This window comes from Pangasianodon hypophthalmus, chromosome 20 (assembly GCF_027358585.1).
Source record: "Pangasianodon hypophthalmus isolate fPanHyp1 chromosome 20, fPanHyp1.pri, whole genome shotgun sequence".
Taxonomy (NCBI): Eukaryota; Metazoa; Chordata; class Actinopteri; order Siluriformes; family Pangasiidae; genus Pangasianodon; species Pangasianodon hypophthalmus.
In genome coordinates, this window is record NC_069729.1 from 1,180,382 (window position 1) to 1,201,417 (window position 21,036).

At 39.9% G+C, this 21,036-nt stretch overlaps 1 protein-coding gene across 2 annotated transcripts in view; it reads right to left on the bottom strand.

Moving 5' to 3' along the window:
- Positions 1–46: 46 nt before the first annotated feature.
- Positions 47–21,036, bottom strand: part of cacna2d2b (calcium channel, voltage-dependent, alpha 2/delta subunit 2b) — a 55,654-nt gene continuing 34,664 nt past the window's right edge. For both annotated transcript variants that reach the window (XM_026935325.3, XM_034314226.2), the window contains exons 10-38: positions 20,393–20,492; positions 20,000–20,161; positions 19,470–19,580; positions 17,626–17,704; positions 17,315–17,364; positions 17,013–17,102; positions 14,857–14,922; positions 14,138–14,212; positions 13,825–13,899; positions 12,821–12,892; positions 12,510–12,581; positions 12,350–12,411; positions 11,293–11,369; positions 10,501–10,561; positions 10,242–10,339; positions 9,653–9,743; positions 9,221–9,283; positions 9,002–9,105; positions 8,518–8,616; positions 7,721–7,812; positions 7,536–7,583; positions 7,369–7,440; positions 6,806–6,958; positions 6,477–6,529; positions 6,279–6,334; positions 4,876–5,005; positions 4,462–4,571; positions 3,908–3,990; positions 47–3,411 (exon numbers count right to left, since the gene is read on the bottom strand). In XM_026935325.3, coding sequence (XP_026791126.2) covers positions 3,310–3,411; positions 3,908–3,990; positions 4,462–4,571; positions 4,876–5,005; positions 6,279–6,334; positions 6,477–6,529; positions 6,806–6,958; positions 7,369–7,440; positions 7,536–7,583; positions 7,721–7,812; positions 8,518–8,616; positions 9,002–9,105; positions 9,221–9,283; positions 9,653–9,743; positions 10,242–10,339; positions 10,501–10,561; positions 11,293–11,369; positions 12,350–12,411; positions 12,510–12,581; positions 12,821–12,892; positions 13,825–13,899; positions 14,138–14,212; positions 14,857–14,922; positions 17,013–17,102; positions 17,315–17,364; positions 17,626–17,704; positions 19,470–19,580; positions 20,000–20,161; positions 20,393–20,492 — 2,506 coding nt within the window. In that variant the 3' untranslated portion in view covers positions 47–3,309. The remainder of the gene's footprint in view (positions 3,412–3,907; positions 3,991–4,461; positions 4,572–4,875; positions 5,006–6,278; positions 6,335–6,476; positions 6,530–6,805; positions 6,959–7,368; positions 7,441–7,535; positions 7,584–7,720; positions 7,813–8,517; positions 8,617–9,001; positions 9,106–9,220; positions 9,284–9,652; positions 9,744–10,241; positions 10,340–10,500; positions 10,562–11,292; positions 11,370–12,349; positions 12,412–12,509; positions 12,582–12,820; positions 12,893–13,824; positions 13,900–14,137; positions 14,213–14,856; positions 14,923–17,012; positions 17,103–17,314; positions 17,365–17,625; positions 17,705–19,469; positions 19,581–19,999; positions 20,162–20,392; positions 20,493–21,036) is intronic.

A 21,036-nucleotide genomic window follows, 5' to 3' on the forward strand; every position in this document is an offset into this window, starting at 1 on the left:
CTATATAGTGAATAAATAATAAACAACAAACACAACTTCCAGAAAGTTTGACGTGAAAAATATGAATGTCTTTATCACCAATTCTCTTATAAACATTTTCTTGTTCCAATTTCTAAGAGGTGAATGACATAATATGATACAAAGTTAGTGCTTCAAGACATTTTGTGCTATCTGTACAAAACAAACAATACGGAAGACTGAAGAAAAAAAAAAATCCCCCTCACAGCAGCAAAAAAAAAAAAAATAGAAAATAAAAAAAAACAGAGGGAGACAAACAACTATTCACATTAATAAATCCATTCTAAAAGCTTTTTCATAATAATGACAGTATACATAATTTCATAAGTGGCAAATAAATAACAATAATTTAAAATAGCCTTTTTTAATAAAATACGAACATCAAGCAAAAATAAAAGCCACACAAAGTGATATCATGCTGTCATTCTTACTTTCTCAGTCTCTCCATTTACACGTTTAAATTATCTAAAGATATTAATTCAAACATTTTATATATTAAAACATCTCAACACAAAATTCAATTGAAAATCTACACAAACCATCAAACATAATCAAAGATCTGGATTTAAGGAAAACTGAATAACTGTGTCATCCCTTTAAGCTCAAACCTTCTTTACTAGAGCTGAGGCAGAAGGTTACTGTTTGTCATATTAATACCAAATACTGATTACATCTCCTTCTGCCTGAATTAAAGCTGTGGAATCTCATACCATAAATAAAACATTTAAATAAAACATCAGCATGACTAAATGTTGAAAAAAACCTTCAAGTAAATACACATTTCCATGCAGAATCTCATCTCAAGTCTCAAAAAGCTTTTAAAAACGAAGCAAAATCTTTTTTTTTTTTTTTTTTTTTTTAACATACATTATCACGTCAGAGTCTTGGGCAGTTTCCAAGCTGCAATTGTCGCTCTGTGGAGAAGTTCTGTGCTCTGAAATGGCTCCCTATCTGACATCTAATGCACCATACAGGGTGCTGAGTGGCTAGTAAAGCTTAGCCTTAGGCCCTACAGTGCACTGCATAATGAAATGGAAACCATTTTGGTATTAGCCCTGGAATCATCAGTCGCACAGACACTTTCCCGTCATGCGCAGAGAAAACAACACGTTCAGCTTATCCAAAAAAAAAAAAAAAAAGTTACAACTCTGTAAGATAAGCATAGTTCTGAAGCTTCATATTTACATGAATACAACGCTTGGACATGAGCAGATCGCTTTCCTAAAGACAGAGAAAAGCATGAGGACAGAACCCGGAGTTTGTGTTAGAGAGCATGGAGCTATACAACATATCATTTTTGTGTTTCTTAACGCACAATCATTGACTTCCCCTCGTCACCTGCCATCTTCAGGCATCTCACTTCATTAGCTCAAGTGAAGTTTATAGATGAGTGTTAGATGAGGAAGTGCAGAGAACAGTGTAGAATTAATATTCCAGGTGACTTCATCGAAAGCAAAAAAACTATTATTAATTCATGTCCTAGCAAACTTTCAATAGTCTACACTCAAATACTGGTTTTAAGGCACCCTCGTAACAATGCGTCTCCCCTCGGCTGAATTGAGTTCCATTATTTCATCAGCTCAAGTGAAAGGTGTTGGACGATTCTGATAAGTCTTCCTGGGTCAACAGAGGGAGAAGTTCAATTTGATCAGCCAATTGCAAACAGATTGTATTACCACTGACATTTTTTTCATTTGTTTGGTTTAACATAGTCTAAACCTCTAGCTAACTCGATCTAACAGCAGTGGTGTTCTGACGTTACACAGCTAGCCGAGTATAAGAGTTATTCTGCACCGTGTCCCAAAAGTCTCCACACACAGGGGACTGTGTTTGCCAGCAGCACGTCGGTCCTGCCTTCGTCAGTGGATGCTCGTGGACGTCCACCTCTCGGTTGGTCCGCAACACGTTCAGTCTTTTTGAATTTGTTAATAAGTTTGGCGACAGCGTGGTGTGTGATGTGCTTCCCGTGTTTCCTGTTAAAGTCGATCGCAACCTTGCGACAGCTTCCCCATCCAGCCATCAGAATGATTTCAATACGTTCTTAAAGTCTATCTGGAAAATTATATGTAATATAAACTAAAAATGAAAAATTTTGGAAGACATTTTGCTAAAAAGTGTTAATTTCTCCTTTGTATGAAGACTTTTGGGACACACTATATTACTGTATGGGGTTAAAATCTATACAAAGATCAATTTATGCTGAATGATCTATCGAACTGAAGAAATGAAAAAATAAAAGGCTAGTGATTATGTCATATCATGGCTAATCAGTTCCTCAGACGGCAAAATCAGAATGTGCAAAAATGTTAAAGGAATAAGTTTCTAAATTACTTAATATTCTACTTTCAAGAACTAGCATAAAACTCCATTAATTCATGACACCTGATAGAATTTCCAGCCCATTTGTTTGTGACCTACGTGGTGCACACTTTACAGACTTGAGGGGAAGTCCTCAACTGTACTGAAATGAAGGGCAGCGATATTACTGTTATTTTTCAAAGATTTTTTCATGGTACTCTGAGCATTTATAACCAATCACTCTTCTGACATTTACTCACGATTGGCCAAACTCAAGTACGCTGTGTCTGTCCAATGGGAGGACTAAGTGCACCAAGGCACTGTTGGGTAGCAAACCAGGCAGTCGTTTAGATTTGTGCACACAATATGCCTTTTAGACATTCTTGATATATCTGGTCATTTTACCTCCAATGTCATTTTACCTCCAAGCAGAGAATACAGTCATAATAAGGGATAAATTTAAAACACCACAACCACAAATCCCTGGTATGATAGCAATGCTAATAAAGATCAAGACATTTAGCAAAAAAAAAAAAAAAAAAAGACTAAACTAATCTATAAGCATGATTGTAAACACTGATCAAGATCCAACGCCCATGTTGTCATATATATGTATATATGTATATATATCTATATATATATATAATGCTGGATTTGGCAAGCAGGTTTGACACACACTTACATTATTTGCTTTTACGGCAACCTGTTTAGCAAAATTATTTTTTTTAAAAAACTCTCCTTAAATATAAGACCCAGAATAGTCTGTAGAAGATATGCACAATGACAGGTTACTAAGACACACAGCATCTCAATCAACCCATCTGGATGTGTTGAGAATATCAAAGCACTTCAGAATAGGGCAAAAGGACCAAGGGAATTCTGGGAAGACAGCAGAAGCGAAAAGAAGCACTGAAGAGGAGAATAAGAGCGGAGAAGCAGCAGGGATTACGGAAGTTTTACGAGTGTAGAAGGGAGCTGGGTGAACAGAGAGGCTTAAGATCGAACAGCGAGGTAAAGCAACGTTAACTGGACCCAGATGAGGATCCCGATTGGACAGCGCAAAGAGTGAGCCCGCCCACACTCCGACGTGTTCTCCTGAGGAACAGAAAGAGAGAGATATGCATATATAGGGATTACACTGAAAAGCTGAAAAAAATTAACTGAGAAATTTTAAGCATCATTTGAAATAGTAACCAGTTAAAACACATTCAGTGTCACTGTAGATATAAAGTTTTATATATACACCATTTTTTGTTTTCACATAAAGCAGGCAGTCTTAATGAGCTGACGAAATACAAACGCAAACTCTTCAGGATTTAGTCCAAAGAATTTTACCAAATTTGCCTGGTCAACTAAGAGGTTCAGGGCCTGGGAAAATGTGCAGCCAAAAATGATTACCAAAAAAATTACCACAAAAATATAAACAGCTTGTGATGGTCACAAAGCAACCACAGTGAGAAGTTAAATCTTACACAACAAGACTGAGTGAGAGAGAAGAAAAAGAGAGACGACAGATGAAGAGAGTTAAAAGGACACAGAGAGAATAGAGGAATAGCAAAAAGGACAGAATCACCAAGACCAACAATTTTACCATAGCATTGTAATCAAAGCACTTCTCCGGCCCTTTCCGATATCGGGCAGAGCTCAACACGTCACAGGGAATTTCCTCCTGAACTGGACAGATCCCATTAAGGAAAAGCTCTAAACGTCATGTTTATTCTTTTCACTGGCCATAAAATGTTTAGAGAGAGATTGCTTTTCAAAATGATATCTAAATATAAAATGTAATCTTATTTATTCAAAAGAAAGAAAATTAAAGACTAACCAAGTTTAATTTAATAAAATGAAAGCAACAACTGCAATGATTTAAAAAAGCAAAGAAACCCGTCATCATTAGATACGATAAATGTTCTGCATGATGGTATAAAAGCCAAAGAATATACAGCAATTTTAGGAGATCAGGTGCACTTTACTGTGCCAACACTATTCCATCCTAATTAAACCAACTTTCCCCTACATTTCATTGTTGATGAAATATCAGTCTAAATCCTGATCCTCACCTTAACGCCTTAAATGTGTGAGAAAGTGTTTATTATGTGTTATTAAATGGAGGTGCAGCAGACAGTGTGAAGATTGGAAGGATACACTCCATCCTGACTTGTGTGAGCTTTTCAATCTCGCAGGAGCTGCAGGGAAGAGTTTCGGCCACCACGAACAGCAGGTTGGTGTTTTCTATCTTCTTGGCATGGAATAATCTGCAGTGAAACAAAGGACACTGTACATTGTGTCACTTGCAATTTTTAAGATGATCAAAAATGAAAGATTAAAACATGAAAAGCAAGAATCAGGCAAAGTGTTATTTCCAACTGCTGTAGACTCAGAATGATTCCTCTTAACATGTCCACTTTAAACAATATTCTAGCAACTTCTCTGACTAAATGAACTCTCCCAGTAAGAACCTTGACAGTACAGCATCTAATGTAAATTATAAACTGGAGGATGGATTGAAAAGAGTGGTGTCCACATGTAAGACGGAGTCGCTTAAAGTGTGCTTTGTACCTGGAGCAGTTGCCACAGTCCTGCAGCACGTTGAACGAGTTGGTGGTGTTGGTGAAGAAGAACTGGCTCTGAATAGTCACACAGCTGCTGCTTCCTCTGGTTTCTGTACCTTCAGCAAAAGCAAAATCACCTGCAACCACAGAACAGCTATTTACTAACACTTCCTGTGTATTTGTTCTTCATCTCTGTAATCAAATGGGACACTAACATCTCCTTTCTTGGCTCAAATTAAAAAAAAAAAAAAGTAGGTCATAGAAATACAATCTTTAAAGATGTCGGGGGCCGGTTGCACCAGCTGGATGACACCCGGTTATAAGACTAGGCTGGACATAAAATGTGCCTTAAGTCCTACGTAGAATGAATACCTGTTGCACCGTCTAGGCACAGTGTTACAGCTGAGACTAAATCTTACGCCTGGTCAAAGGTAGGTGTAAAGTGAAAAGTCTTGACTAGTTTCCAAGGAGAAAATAAAAATATTGATTCAATGGCACATCTAATATACAGGCTACATATATATGGGCTTTCAGAGTAATAAGAGACCGCACCAATCCTCTTGATATACATGGAGATAGAGAACTTAGTGGAAGATTACGTTTCAGCAGGGCTGAATTGTTGGAATTAATTGACGAGCTCTCACCGCAGTGGCAAAATGCACCGGATAGGAACGGAGCTCTGTCCCCAGCACTGCAGGTGCTAATTTCTCTTCGATTTTTTTGCCAGTGGATCTTTCCAAAATACAGTCTCTGATATGGTGAATGTCAGCAGAAGAACAGCACGCTGGGTGATACATCGAGGCGAGAGTCTCTCCTGGCTGCCCGAAGAAGGTCTTTCCATATTTTCTTCACTTTGTCAACTGTCCAACTTCCTAATCCACCCTCTGCTCCGTTGACGGCCGCTGTTATCATCTGCCAGACGTCTCGTTTTTTCTTATTAAAGTTAGGCATTGTTTTGTTTGCATACTCAAATATGCATATGTTACTGTAGAGTTTGATCATTTTCCTTGTTTCACAATCTGAGTAATTTAATTTTCGCTTCTTCGGCTCAGCAGTCATTTTTAATCTATTTGTTGGCGCCAGTAAATGTAAGTTTGTAGCCATAGCAACATGAATGGCGTGGCCGTAGAATATGTAAGCGTGGATGCGCATCGTCTACGCTGGGTGTAGCTGCGCCTAGTCCTAGTTTTATCATGAGGCTGGACATAGCTAAGCCCAGTGGAAGGCTTACACTCAACTTTTTTACATCCAGCTGGTGCAACCAAACACTGAGCACAAAGCTTTATGTATACAAAAAAAACCTGTTTTTGCATTGCTCTACAAAAAAAGAACATAATGGCTGAAGGTCAGAGCACAACGTGAGTACGTAAGTGCTGGCATCCTAATCAGAATGCAGCGAGACACACTGACCCGTGTTAAACCAGGTGTTGTACGCAAGGCCGTAGAAGAGCTGCTGCAGTACAGACCTGGAAAAGGAACAAATCCAATATTTCTTCGCATACACAAACAATAACCTCAGATCTACAGGTTCTACTGGATTATGTAAACACGTATATACTGTAGATATGAATAGTGGCTCATGTATAGAGGTTTCATTTTGAGACTTACCAAGCAACTGCAGATGTCCACCAGGCCAAATTGAGCAAGTCAGCAATGGAGGGCTGTAAAAGAGAGAAACAGATGAGCAGAACAAGTGATGGAGGTACAGGGCTGGACATCATGAACTTCACATGGCTGGATTTTGTGGCAGGTCAGTGCAGAAAGAAGCCAGAGAGAAATGTAAAACCTGGACACCACAGCAGTGTAAAAAGTTATCATGACCCGATGCACTAGCAATGTAAAGACCTTCAACTGATGACTAAAGAGAGGCTTTTCAGTAACTCTGCCACACACACACACACACACACACACACACACGTCATTTCTCTCAAACTTACCACAATGAAGTGACGTGGTGCAGCTCCTGTGCGGCTGCTGGCCGTCGGCTCACATGTCGATTGGTACTGGAACGTCTGCCTCCGCGCGTAGATGGAGTTATTATAGAGCGCGTGCATTAGGTAGGGATCTACATCGCCGAAAAACAATCCGACCTGAGAGAGAGAGAGAGAGAGAGAGAGAGAGAGAGAGGGAGAGAGGGAGAGAGAGAGGGAAGGAGTGAGAACCAAAGAAGAGGGTTAGATTAGCGTAGAGAGTTTCTAGGATGTAAGTGTAACCTGGTGTACTCAGAAATGGTCTAATCATTGGTTCTAATATCTCACAGGGGCCAGACTCCTTAATCTATTAACATCCCTCTAAACAACAGCACGACTCATTCGGTCACATCTGTTTAACTGACAGCACTAGACATTCTCTAATATTACGCATTACTCTTACTCATTTTTCGTTCTGTTAAAATTCAAATTACAGATTTGGTCTTGACATAAGGTTTTGCAGTATAATACAAGGTTGCAACTTGTGTCTATTTATAATCAGAAAACAGCTCATTTCAAGAGCATAATACCTTTTTCCAGTGGTCTTTCTGATTAGACATCACCAGAAAGCCGCCGTCATCAATCAGGTAGCAGAGCAGATCCTGAAAGATCAGCGGGGTTAGCTGAGAAGGAACGAAGCATCTACTGAATGTTTAAAAAAAAAAAAAAGCAATGAAACCAAAGCTACATCACTTACATCACTGTTGACCTCACAGTCCATCTCACAGGATCTGGAAGGACCGCACTGTAATATACACACACACACACACACACACACACACACACACACACACACACACAGACATACAAAAAGGATGAGCGAGTAGTTTCACAGATTTATATTCTTTACTAATAACCGAGTCCAGTGTGTTTCCATCCTACCTTGTGAGAGCCTTGCCTGCTGTCAGACACGTTGCTGGCCAGAATCTTGAACTTGTCGACCCACGCCTCCAAATCCAGCTTAACCCCCACCACTAATTACACGAGTGAACACACACACACACACACACACACACACAGTCACCAATCAGCAGCTAAAGTTTGCTTATGAACGCTGAGACATTATGAGGAAAACCAGAATTTTCACATCACAGTGTGGTGGCAAAAGCAACACTCCCAGATCCTGCCTTGCTAGGTCTGAAGACAGAATCTCCTCAAAAAGTGATGAGGAAGATGATAAATAGTTCCACATTTAATGTTTAAATAAGGAATAATTATAAGGAATACTTATATAAGGAATAACAAATACAGAATACTATTCTGGAGAATTGTTTAAAAAGTGTCTTAAGATTGTCATTTGAAGCATGGGTATGAAGATTTCAGGTGAGTGTTTATGGTAAAGATTTTGAGTGAAATGAACTTCCGTTACTGATTAGCTAGATTAGACTTCCAGCTACACTGCAATGCACTGTTGCCTTGCACCTCCAGGGTTGGGGGCTCGAATCCCGCCTCTGCCCTGTGTGCACGGAGCTTGCAAGTTCTCCCCATGCTTGGGGGTTTCCTCCAGGTACAGTTAAACATACATTTACAGACATTACATTACAATAACATTCCTAAACCCTGTCACTTCTGCTTAACAAAAACCTAAGAGAACACAGAAGGATTTTACCCATAAGGTCGTGGGAAGATACTTAGAAGTACACAGTCACACACACTCACACACACACTCACACACACACCTGCTGGTTTCAGGGTTTTGCCTTGCACCGTAACCTCCACAGCAGTTGTGACCAGGATCCCCACCGTGCCGTTCTCTGTGATTACAGGATCCTCCAAGGCTGCAGGTCAAAGATCACAAAATGAAAACACATGTTACAATTCATTATTGCATGTGTGCATCGGTTACACTATTTTTACACACTGGTCATGTACATTCATGCGTCTCAACCACAATGTGTTTTTCCACGCTCTTGAATTAGTGTTTCTACAACAGTTCTGGACTTGTTCTGTATACAGTAAGTGCCCTCAGCTGCCTGCTCTCCGAGCGCGAGTACAGATGGGCCTGTGATCTGACCTGTGCAACGGACGCTGCGTGGGAATGGAAGTAACGCCTATGAAAATAAAGAGACTTATTTTGCTATAGTGTTGGAACTGAAATAACACTACACAACATCCTGCATGTGATCATGTGACTTCAGCATGGGACTGCAGTGTGTGACTCACACGTGCGTGTTGGGGCTCTGAAGATGTAGCCCTTATTGTCCAGGCTGCGGCGGTAGAAGTTGGAATTCAGAGGCTCTAAGTCTTCATCCCAAGATTCTGCCGCTCTGAAAGAGACAACGTCAAACACACACACGCACACACACACACGTTCACACCAAGCAGACAGTCAACCAAATCTAAATTTCTCACCAAACTCTTCACTTCTTTTTACACACTCACGTGTTTGGATACACTCTCGTCACACCTCCATCAGTGGACGCGAACAACGCCAGGAAGCCATACCTGCCCGAAAGACCGCTTTTATTCTAAATCAACAGCATTTATTTATACAGTACATGTCCAAGCATGTCCAGAATAATAAAAGTGACAGCTTATATCTACACAAACATTTAAAATCTTTGATTAAATCTTTAATCGCTTTTATTCCAAGATCAACAGTGTTTGTGCAATTTGTAATGAAATGAGCTCACACCAGGAACATTTAGCAAACTTTGTTATTTGTTAAATGTTATTTCTAGCAGAGTAAATCAGCATCGCAATTCTCCTAAATAATCCTGATTCCAGAGGGGTAATGAGATTAAAAATATGTGAGGTGGATCAACATCGTTATTTTAGAAACATTTCTCAATGCTATCTTTTAAATCTCCTCACGTGTTCAGGTCCTTGTTCTTCCAAGCCTTGGTGGCCAGCTGCCAGATGATCCCTGAATCCAAAATGGCATTGTGAATCAGGCCTTGGTCACCTGTTCCAAAAATACAAAACCATTACAGATCAATCAGACCTGCAGGACTGCTGCTGCGCTCGTGTTGATATTGTATACATCAATCTCTCTCCTGTTTTTATTAAATCAATAGGAGGAAGCCAAACAATGAGAACGATCTGTTACTCATACCATTTCGAGGTTCTAAACAACATGTATCATGCCTGAGCTATTTTTAGTGTCGCTTGTCACTGGCTTTCTTAGTGATTAGTGCCCCCTAGTGCTCAGCAGTGTGTTTGGGGATTGTTTAAAATAAAACAATATGTTTGTAGAGACATTAACACATAATAGTAAGTCTATGAAGCATTAATATCTGCCAACAAACAGATCAGTCAGCCACTAATTAGTAGTAAAACTAGTCGCAGCAGTAAGTTTAATTACTTCTCAGTATATTCATGGTCAGAAGTGTGATAGATGAGGTAAAGATATATAAATATATATATATATGTATGAGGGAGAGGGAGATGGAGAGGTACGCACAGTCCTCTGTCTCTGGTGTGATCTCCACCATCAGCGACAGGAAGCTCTCCAGAAACTGGGTGTTGTTCTCGGCGATGTGCAGGCGCTTGCAGTATTCTCTGCAGAGGAGGAAAAAAAAATACAGCCGTTATAGCATTCCCTCACAGTCTAGCACTCTCACACTCACAGTCACACATACCTCTCAATTCAGCTTCTCTCTCCCACACACACACACACACACACACACACACACATACACGCAGTGCACTGATGCCAGTACCTCGGGGCCAGGAAGACATGTCCAGCTGAATCGAAAGAGCTGGGCAGCAGAGACTGCAGATCTGTAGAGACAGAGAGAGCGCGTTAAACGGACAGAAGACATTCGATATGGCTTATTGAAAAAACTGTCTAGATGCCAGATTATACCAGAAAAATCAGCATGATATGAGGTACAAGCTTTCGATAGATCACACTTCGCTAAGATATCCGCTTTAAATAATGATTCAGTATCAAGTTCAGCATCAGGTTTCTAATCGATGACAATGAGTTCTCTGGCAAATTCAGTGCTTTTAAAGTGGAAAAAAAGTGCTACAGATTGCCAAGTCAAGTCTCAGGTTGTCAAATCTGAGAGACTTCCAGCCTTTGTTCACTCATCTCATGTCTAAAATGATTTTCTATAAACCATGCAGCTTTTTCCACTGAAAACAATATTATCCACTGAAAACCTCTGTAATAATAGAGAATGCTAAAAGTTCATCAGTTCCATAATGCTGAATCTAGACCATGCTTGTGCTGATACAGTTTTTCTGAAAGGACATGCAGATACACCAAAACTGATTAATTAGTTTGTGCAGCTGCCATGCCATTGATGTGTTACAGATAAAGGGTTCATCAGTTTATTTTAATATATTTTTCATATTGCCATACTCAAAAATAATTCTGCATTCATTTGAAGAATTTTTGAGCATGGCAATGCAACAGACTATCAACACACCCACAGGCTTATGTGATGTCAGTACTATATTGCGACATGGTCATAACGATCAACCGCTTTAGCCTCTTTTTAACTCACACTGCAGCTGGAGCATGACGTCACTCAGGTCAGCCTGGATGTAGTACTCGCTGTATGAAGGCAGTACCAGGCCCAGACTGCAGGGGGCAACAGCGCATCACACACAGCACACACAAGGCAAGAAAACATTAGGGGGAGTCTGTGACAAACTGGAACAAACCATTCCTGAACAGAGGTGGGGAACCTGATAAGTGAGGCATCCTAACATCTTTAAACAATGGTGTGAAGATATGCTGATATAACACTAGATCATGACAAGTGCTGAAATAAATAAACCAATACATAGAATAACAGTTCATAACCTTAAACACAATATTTAAATATAAAAACACAAATTAGCTGAAAAAAAAAATCAGAGAAAAAATGTTAATACAAACTTGTTAAGTAGTGAATCGTCTGCCAAAGTGATGCTGCGCAATATTTCAAACATTCCTATTTCAAATATTCATACCACCTTATACTGTATATTTTATTTCTACACCTATTTCAATTTTTTGCGAGTTTTATTTGTGATTTTAACACATAGCACATTTCACTTTCTCACGCATGGATGGGGAGGCCTCAGGCACCAAGAAGCCTAGTCCTTCACGTTACTAATCTGGATGCCTGAAATACCCTTAAAATATACTTCAGACAGGAAGGAAGCTATCGAAGCAAAAGTATTTCAGACATTTGACCTTGCTGTGACCTTGACCCTGTTTGTATCAATTCCAAAATCTACTCAGTTCATCTGCTGGCTCCAGCGATATATAATACATACATCTAATATATGTAAGATATACGTGTAACATTTAAGCACTCGTTCTTGAGATATCACGCTGACAAGAATCTCGAACAGACGGACAGACAGATGAACGGATTAACAGGCAAATGGACAACCCGAAAACACAATACCTCCCCATCACTTAGTGGCGAAACCATAAAACAGGACGTATTCACAAGGATATTTTGGTATCAAAACATACAAAAGAAAACATACAGCATGTGGAACAGGCCAAGAAACACAATGCCGGTTAGAACATCTTATGAATTTGGTTGTACTGAGCGCAGGTCTCACCTGTAGTCAGTGTCGTTGATGGGGGTCCAAGCGTACGTCCGTACTGCCTCGTCTATATAGCGCTAGACACAGGGAATAATAATAATAATAATAATAACAATACCTTATAAACCACACATGCACACAAAGCATATAAATTCTTTTGAATGTATTCATGTACCTCATCCATTGATTTGACGAGAGTCTTGATGGTCATCTCACCTGCTCGGCCGTCTATCATCTGCCTTCGGATCTTAAGAAGAAAAAGTCAGAGAAAGTGATTTTACTGAGCAAAACCAACAGTAAGAATAACTACAATTAAAGTCAGTGAATAAGTAAATCAAAAGCTGAACAGTAGCAGATCTGCATTTCACTCCAGTCTTTAGTGTCTCAGTGAGACTAGTGTAATTCATGGAAACTTGATCTAAAGGAACCCGAATCTCACAGAGGAAACATTTCTGGTCCTGTTACTGTTTTTGTTCGTGTTTATACCTCCTGTTTATTGCTGTCTTCCACTTCAGCATCTAAGAAGTCCAGTGTCACGGGTTCAGGCAGGTCCACCACCTGAGAACAGAAATGCATTGCAGAACAGAAGCTTGTTGTTTACTTCCTGTGTTTTTTCCTCGGTTTCTGCCATGACCATAACCCACCTGTTTTTTTGATTAATTTTTGGTGAAATCGTTGATGTTTTACAGTTTCATGTCTGTCCTGGTGACCTGCATTCTTATGTTCAGGGTCTGATATTGTTTTGGTGTTTCCCAGTTTCAAACTCTTCCTGCCTTGGCTAAGCACATCTACGAATTATCTAATGTCTGCTGTAATCAGGTGTAAAATCCCTTCAAAAAGAGTTTGAAGGAAAAGCACTACCCCATCTGAACTCACCAATCAAACCCAGGAATGAATAACATCAGCCTCGTGATTGGTGATCATGCAGCTTCACTCAAAATTAGCTCCGCCCATTTTACATTGTAGTGAATATGTTGACATTACAAAGTCACCGATTATCCACAGTTGGCACGGTGTAATAAGATCACATGACCCACATTAACCTCATTAGAAAGCAGAATGAATTCAGCTTCCCTGCGTCTTAATTATAAAATGTGTTGGATGGAGTCATTTTGTCCGACAAGTCAAAAAAAAAAAAACGTGCATTGTCCATAATCGATCCCATAATCCCTTCACACCGATCACACATTGGCAGTACGTATAAATAATAAAAAACGACAAGCCAAATGAAATGATGTTAAATTTGGAAGAAACCTCCCAACTATCACATCCATGCTGATCACACTAATCTGAGGTTGTTGAATTGTGTGTGGAAGAAGCGTGAGTTCATGGTGATCAGAGGTATTCCGGTTTCACTCCCCTTCTCCCGTAAGACGAGAGCCTAGCGAGTGATAGCACTGTTTGCTCTACAGGACCAGAACAAACACCAGTTCGGTTCACTTCACTTAGCCACAGTCAGTCTTTTGCTCAGACACTGTCGTGCTCATCACCTTGGTCTGCAGGTTTGGGTGAAGCAGCAGATATCCGTTTGGGTCGATGGCAAAAATGTAGCCATTGGCTCCCAGCTACAAAAAAAAAAAAAAAAAAATGAACATTTCTATCAGTTTTGCAAATGTTAAGCAAATTTCCCAAAAGTGGTCAATGTGCATTGATAGTGTTTCTATAAGCTGCTGTTCTGTAAAATATTCTGGAAGACCAAACACTGGCCACATATACTGTTCACGCAGTGAGCTTAGGTGTTCAGATCTTCTGAGAATGTGGCTAAAGCAGGAAGTGTGATCATTCTGTAAGAGCCAAGCTCACGTTATAGCGCGGTGCGAGCCTCTTCAGTTCGTCCAGGTGAACGTCCACGCCCATCACTCCCAGGATCAGCTGATTCTGTACAAACACCACACTACAATCAGACTGAGAAAGGAGTGCCAGTGTACCGAAGCTCATCTGCCACATCTGGCACAAAATCTTAAAAATAAACAGCAGTGACACCAATCTGCATTACCAAACAATGGTTTTATTTATTAGTAATTATTTAGTCCAGTGATCAAGTCTATAGGTTGATTCACAGCATTTGCCAGCAGTTTATAAAGTATATGATGATGACACTGATGATGATAATGATGACGATGATGATGATGACATGTGATATCATTTCTCTGATGCACCAGTGGTACCATCTATATATTTTTTGTCAACTGTTTGTTTTGGCAATTTTGTGTTACTTTTCATTTTGTGAAACGTTTTAATATCATTACACTGTATGGTAGTAATTTACCACTAAAAGGAGAGAAAATAAAAAATTCTGAACAAAATATTTTCTAAACATTCAATACAAAATTTTAACATCAAATCAGGGGCTTCTAATCAGAGTCTGTAATGGTTATAATACTGACGATACCTCAGAAAAGTTTACTGTGATAAAAACAAACAATTATCACAATGCCAATATCATTATCACATTGTCCAGCCCTAGAGATGCTGACACTGATGGTGTGGTGGTGATGATGATGATGATGATGGAGAAATACCTGAGAGTTTCCATCCATAGTGAGATTAAAGACAGGCATCGTCCCGGTCACCACCAGCCCCAAACCCTGTCAATGACCAACATGAAATCATCAATACAAATTCCTTCCAAGGGCCACAGATTTAGCTTTACTGTAATCACAGTCTGCTTCATTCATTCTTGTAATAAAAAGAGAGAAAGCAAGAAACTGTAAGGAAGAGAGGGAAATGCTGGCCTAGACTTCTAAAGAGCCACTTTAGGAACAACAAAGAAGCGCTACAGCTGCACATGTTGGTCAGGGACGCTCGTTAGCCGACTGCGATTGATTTATTACAATCCCCTGCTGCTCTCTCAATATAAAATCCCCACTGTAGCATTTAATGAAGGAATAAATGAAAGAGCAACCGACAGGATTAAAGAGGAAGCAGACGATGGAGACCACATTAATCCATTACGCAGATACCTTTATCCTCACACTCACAGTCCACTGTCTGTGTGTCTGTGTGTGTGTGTCTCTCTCTTGCTCTCTCTCTCGCTCTCTCTGTCCATGTATCTCCCTGTACGTGTCTTTCTCTCTCTGTCTGTCTCTCTCTCTCTCTCTCTCTGACTCTCTGTCTCCCTCTTTCTATGCCTCTCTGTCTTTCTCTCTCTCTCTCTATGTATCACTCTGTCTGTCTGTCTGTCTCTCTCTCTGGTGACTCTGCCTCTCTTTCTCTGTCTCCCTCTTTCTATGCCTCTCTGTCTTTCTCTCGCTCTCTGTCTATGTCTCTCCATCTCTCTGTCTCTCTCTTTCTGTCTATGTATCTCCCTGTACATGTCTGTCTGTCTATGTATCACTCTGTCTGTCTGTAGGTCTCTCTCTCTCTCTCTCTGTCTCTGTCTCTCCCTGTCTATTTCTATGTCTCTGTCTCTCTCTCTATGTCTCTCATATATATATATATATATATATATATATATATATATATATATATATATATATATATATATATATATTTGTCTCTCTCCTTCTATGTCTCTCTCTCTCTGTCTATGTATCTCCCTGTCTGTCTCTGTCTCTCTCTCTCTCTCTCTCTCTGCCTGCCTGCGTGTCTGTAATTTATTCTACGCAGTTTGTCACACGCTTCTTCTCTGCCATCTGAAAGCACACTGGATAAATTCATTTCAATATATTTTTTAATATCTAATAAATTTAGCACAGTATAAACTGACATGTTTATTAAATCATTAAAATAAAGGGCTATCTAAATATTTCAGGTATTCTTGTATTCTTTTTAAGTGTCTATCTTAAACACATCTTGGGTGAATTTTACTGTGAAAATTAAGCCTGTACATTTTTAATAAATGGTTGTAGAGTGTCTTTTTTCTGCCTCATCTACAACTCGTTTCTCCCTCACACCCCACACGACTCATTAATATTCATAAAGCAGACTCCCAGTGTTCATTAACATTCATTAGCTAGATAATATCCATCCTACATTTTACACGTCAACACAAGCAGCTGTCTTCTTCTCCTGCTGTTTCAAACCGAGCAAAAATTTGCCGAGTCATTTATTCAATGTCCTGAAACCACAAAATCATTTGCCTGCAGTCCTACTGACCCTTATGTGTGTGTGTGTGTGTTATCATTTCTCCTAACTAGAGACCTATGTGTATCGTCCCAAATCACATACTAGTGCACTACATGGTATGTGAAAATAAACCACCAGCAGCTGTAACATAATGTACATGTTAATGTAAATCTTCTTGCTGAATTTTGATTGGACACCACAGCAAGTCTTTCAGATTTCAGTTATTCAGATTTTTCAGTCAAAATGGAAATTTTTGTCTCTGACAGCAATCGGGTCAAAATTCAAACAGTGTAAAGCCAGCTTTAAAAAAAAAAAAAAAAAACAAGAAAAATGTGAATTTTTGGAATATATGACATTTAAACTTTTAGTAAACCTCTTCAGGCTACTTCCACAACGATTCCAGTCCCAAACTGCAGTGTTTTATGATATTCACATACTTCATTTTGGTGTATCTGTAAAAGTAATTTGTAATCCCCCCCACTTCACGCCACATAAATCAATCGGTGTGACGTCGGAGCATTTTTTCTAGCCGTGTCCATATGGCAGCGAGACAGCAGTGTGCGGTTCTGGGACGTGCGAGCACACATTAATGATGCACAGACTCTCTCACCAGGGCGTCCTGATAAACGTTGGTCCACTGAACCTGCTTGGCATTTCGCCCAGCCAAGACCATGGGGCGACCGAGCACGTCCAAATACTCCTGTAATACACACACACACACACACACACACACACACGATACAATTAGTCCAGTATATTAAGGCTTGATTCTCTACTAGTTAATAAGCACAATTTATCATTCTACAGAAGCACCCTGGGTGTGATAAGTGAATGTGTGTGTGTGTGTGTGTGTGTGTGTGTGTGACAGAGAGAGAGAGAGAGAGTGAGATCGTAAGTGTGATGGATTCTCACCTGGGTGTTAATCCTGATGGCGCAGATGGAGCGGATCTCAAAATAGTAACCTACAGGAGGTAGAAGGGAAGAAGTGTGTAAGAGAGAGAGAGAGGGAGAGACAGAGAGAGAGACAGAGAGAGAGAGAAAGAGAGAGAATTTCCTTCAGCACAAGGCAGTGATCATGCTAATACAGCTGGTCTAATTTTAAAATACTCTGGAGGATGATGTTGGGTTTAAGTGACAGTCCACACACTGGCCCCTATATAACCCATTTAATTAGCTAGCTATCCATGATGCGCACACACACACACACACACACACACACTCACCTTTGTTAGCGCAGGCGATCCACTGAAGCGGTGTGATGTCGTAGTTGTGCTGCCCCACTGAGAACGTAAACACTCGCACCTTCAGAGAAGAATTTAAAACTTAAAATTTAAAAATGAAACCTCACGGCCCGACTGACACGTTGCACTTTTCAGCTCAGCACACACACACACGACACTAACTACCGAGCTGAACTTCCTCCCGAAACGGGAAAGACAAATGTATAGCGAGCATGCAGTGATCAGGCAGTGGGGTGTTTAAGGTGCTGGTAATGGAGTCTGCTGTATCAGAGACGCTGAACACACACACACACACACACACACACAAAGTGAATATAGAGAGGTATGTAGTGTGGATTCAAAGCAATTTTAATACTAAACCCCGCCTCTATATTGAGCACTACGCTAAGCTTGACCTTGAATAATCCTTCATGCAGACGGTCTTGACATATTTCCGATAATATCGTGTTTTCACAGGACTGGATTTAAAACACAGGGTCGACACAGTGAATAAATTCTATGATATAAACTCAGCTGAATGAATGCAACAGGAACTTCTCACACAAACCCGTTTCCATGAACTCATTCAGCTGACGCTTTCATCCAAAGACAGGATACACCTGAGCAGGTAAAGGTTTACAGGTCTTTCTAAAGGACTCTACAGTGGAAGCTTAGCGGTGCTGGGATTTGAACTTACAACCTTCTAATTAGCAGCTGAAAGCCTTAACGTCTACAGGTGGGCGGTATGACAAGCATATCAGATTCCGATATTTCAAGACATTTCTACGCATCACGATACGCAAGTTATATACAGAGGTGCTGCATTTCAAAATAAACCTCTAAAAAAATTAGTTCTGTTTATTCTTTTTTATTTAATGTCTACAGAAATGTATTAAACACTGGAAAACTTCTGGACAACAGAAGAATCTGGAAATTCTAATTCTAATGTTAGATAAAGATATGATACACACGATATCTCAGAAAAGTGTATTGTGATATAATTTATTATATTGTTATATGTATTAATAACTAAGCCATTTCTGTAAATTAAGACACCACAAGCGGCAATTTTCCTTTAATTTGGTATCGCTCTGCCCCCTTAAGCCCCGCCTCCCAAAAATGTAAAAATGCAATTGCGGTAGAGCGTTAGAAGTGACCGGGACAATAACTTTAAACACACTGACACAGATTATCACTGTTTATAAAATCACTCATCTGAAAACAATATAATGTCCTTGAAAGCAAGTACATGTAGATTTCAGGCAAGATACCTTTTCATAACTTGTTAGCTATGTTTGCTTTATCGCTCCTACGCAAAACTAAAGAACGTCACAAGGAACGTTCGTTTCTTCACTCGTCATTTTGACTTTGTGTCATCGCTTCTCCTTATTGAAGAGCTGTGTGTCATCCAGAAAGGCACGTTAGTGCACTAACTAGCATGTGAAAATAAAGCACCGCCAGATCAGCTTCCATTTAGAACGAGAGCATGTGTTTTTGTGATGTCTTTGAGCATGTTGTTTGTCCGCCATCAGCCAATCACAGCGAGTTATTTAGGTGGGTTTTTTTGTCACCTAGACGAAGACTGCAAGAAGCATATAAAGATTTGGGCGAGTTTTTACAGAAAAGATTTTGGGTGAGAAACACTTCTGATAATTTGTTAGCTATAGTTTCCTCATAGTTTCAGCATAAAACTAAAGAAGTTTAATTCAAACACCACACGTGTGATTGACTGCATCTGGGGTAAGATGTAATCTTTGTCCTCTTTCAGCACGCCTGATCTGATCTGGTGTACATCCTAAACACGCTGTAGTTGTGTCTTTACTTGCAGCTTTAGACTCATCACTCACCGTCTTATTGGGCCAGTTGTACTGCTCGAAGATGTCCTGAGCTCGATCCTCACCGCCGTCCGTAAACAGCATGATTATTTTATTACAGTTCGCTCTGGGGACGTTCGTCTTCTGCAAAAAAAAAAAAAAAAAAAAGGTTATGATATTAAATTATATTTATATATACACTGCATGCTCATTAATGTGCAATTTGTATGTGTTTAAAAAAAACAATACTTACTGAGGTCTAAAGAAAAGATAAATCTAACACTCTTGACCCAACTGATGGATGGATGGATGGACAGACAAACAGACAAGACAGACAAACAGATAAATGGCTGGACAAAGATATCTAGACAGACACACAATGAGAGACAGACATGTAGACAGAATGATGTTTATCTGCGTCCTGATCAATAGCTCTGTGATTTACAGATAGACAGACAGAGAGAGACAGACATGTACACTGCTCTACAGTTCTGCGAGTTACAGAGCGGACGGACAGACAGACGGACAGACAGATGGACAGACAGACAGTCCAGACGTCTTACGTTGAGCAGCTGGTTGAAGGCGAAGTGGAATCCTGATTTGTAGTCCGTCGTGCCTTTGGCTTGCATCTGTGCCACGTGCTCTTTAAAGATTTTTTTGTTCCTCACATTCGCCTGGACCAAGTGTTTAAAACACGGCACCACCGCCTCCGCCTTCTCGTTAAACTGAACACAGGAGAGATGGAGGGAGAAGAACAAACAGAAAGAGGGGGAGGAAAGAGAGAGAGAAAAGGAGAAATGGGAGAAAAACAAAAGAGAAGAAAATAGATACAATCTGTAAAATGATTCGCTGAAGACTTATGTCTGACGGGACAATGTCTATACTTAGACCATCCTCATGGTGTGTGTGTGTGTGTGTGTGTGTGTGTGTGTGTGTGTGTGTGTGCCTCCGCTCACCCGTGCCACATTAACGTAATCGTCATCAGACAGCGTGTCCAACATCTCCGTTACTGAGGCTTTAATGAGCTTCAGAGTTAAACCACTGACACTGCCACTCCTACAGAGAGAGAGAGAGAGAGAGAGAGGGAGAGAGAGAGAGGGAAGATCACAAGAACAGACAGATAGAGATAAAGAAATAGTCAGTGCTCTTTGTCTGAGGTATTCAAACTGAACTGTAGGTGGGGAGCATGAGAGATCCAGGTGAAAATACCACATAAATAAAGTAAATACGTAAGTGAGCATTTCAGACCTTTACGCTCTGAATAAAAACATCGCAGACGAATCCAGAATGATTGACAGTTGCGCGGTTGAGAGGAGTTGATGTGGCTCCCTCGCTTTCAATACCACAATTCAATACTGTGTTGTTGTTTTTCCGGTTAATGTGAAATAAACACCTATTAACGTGTGTCCAACTTAACCATCATTATATAACTGTATAGTGAGCATCAGTTCATTATTTTTATTAGAGATGCCTATAAAAAACTTTAGGCTGAACATTCTGACTAGAAAAGAAAGACAAAATAGGTCTATAAAAGTTTCAAATCTGACACTTTACATGATTTAAAATGCACTGCAAAAATGACATCTTAAACCAAATATGA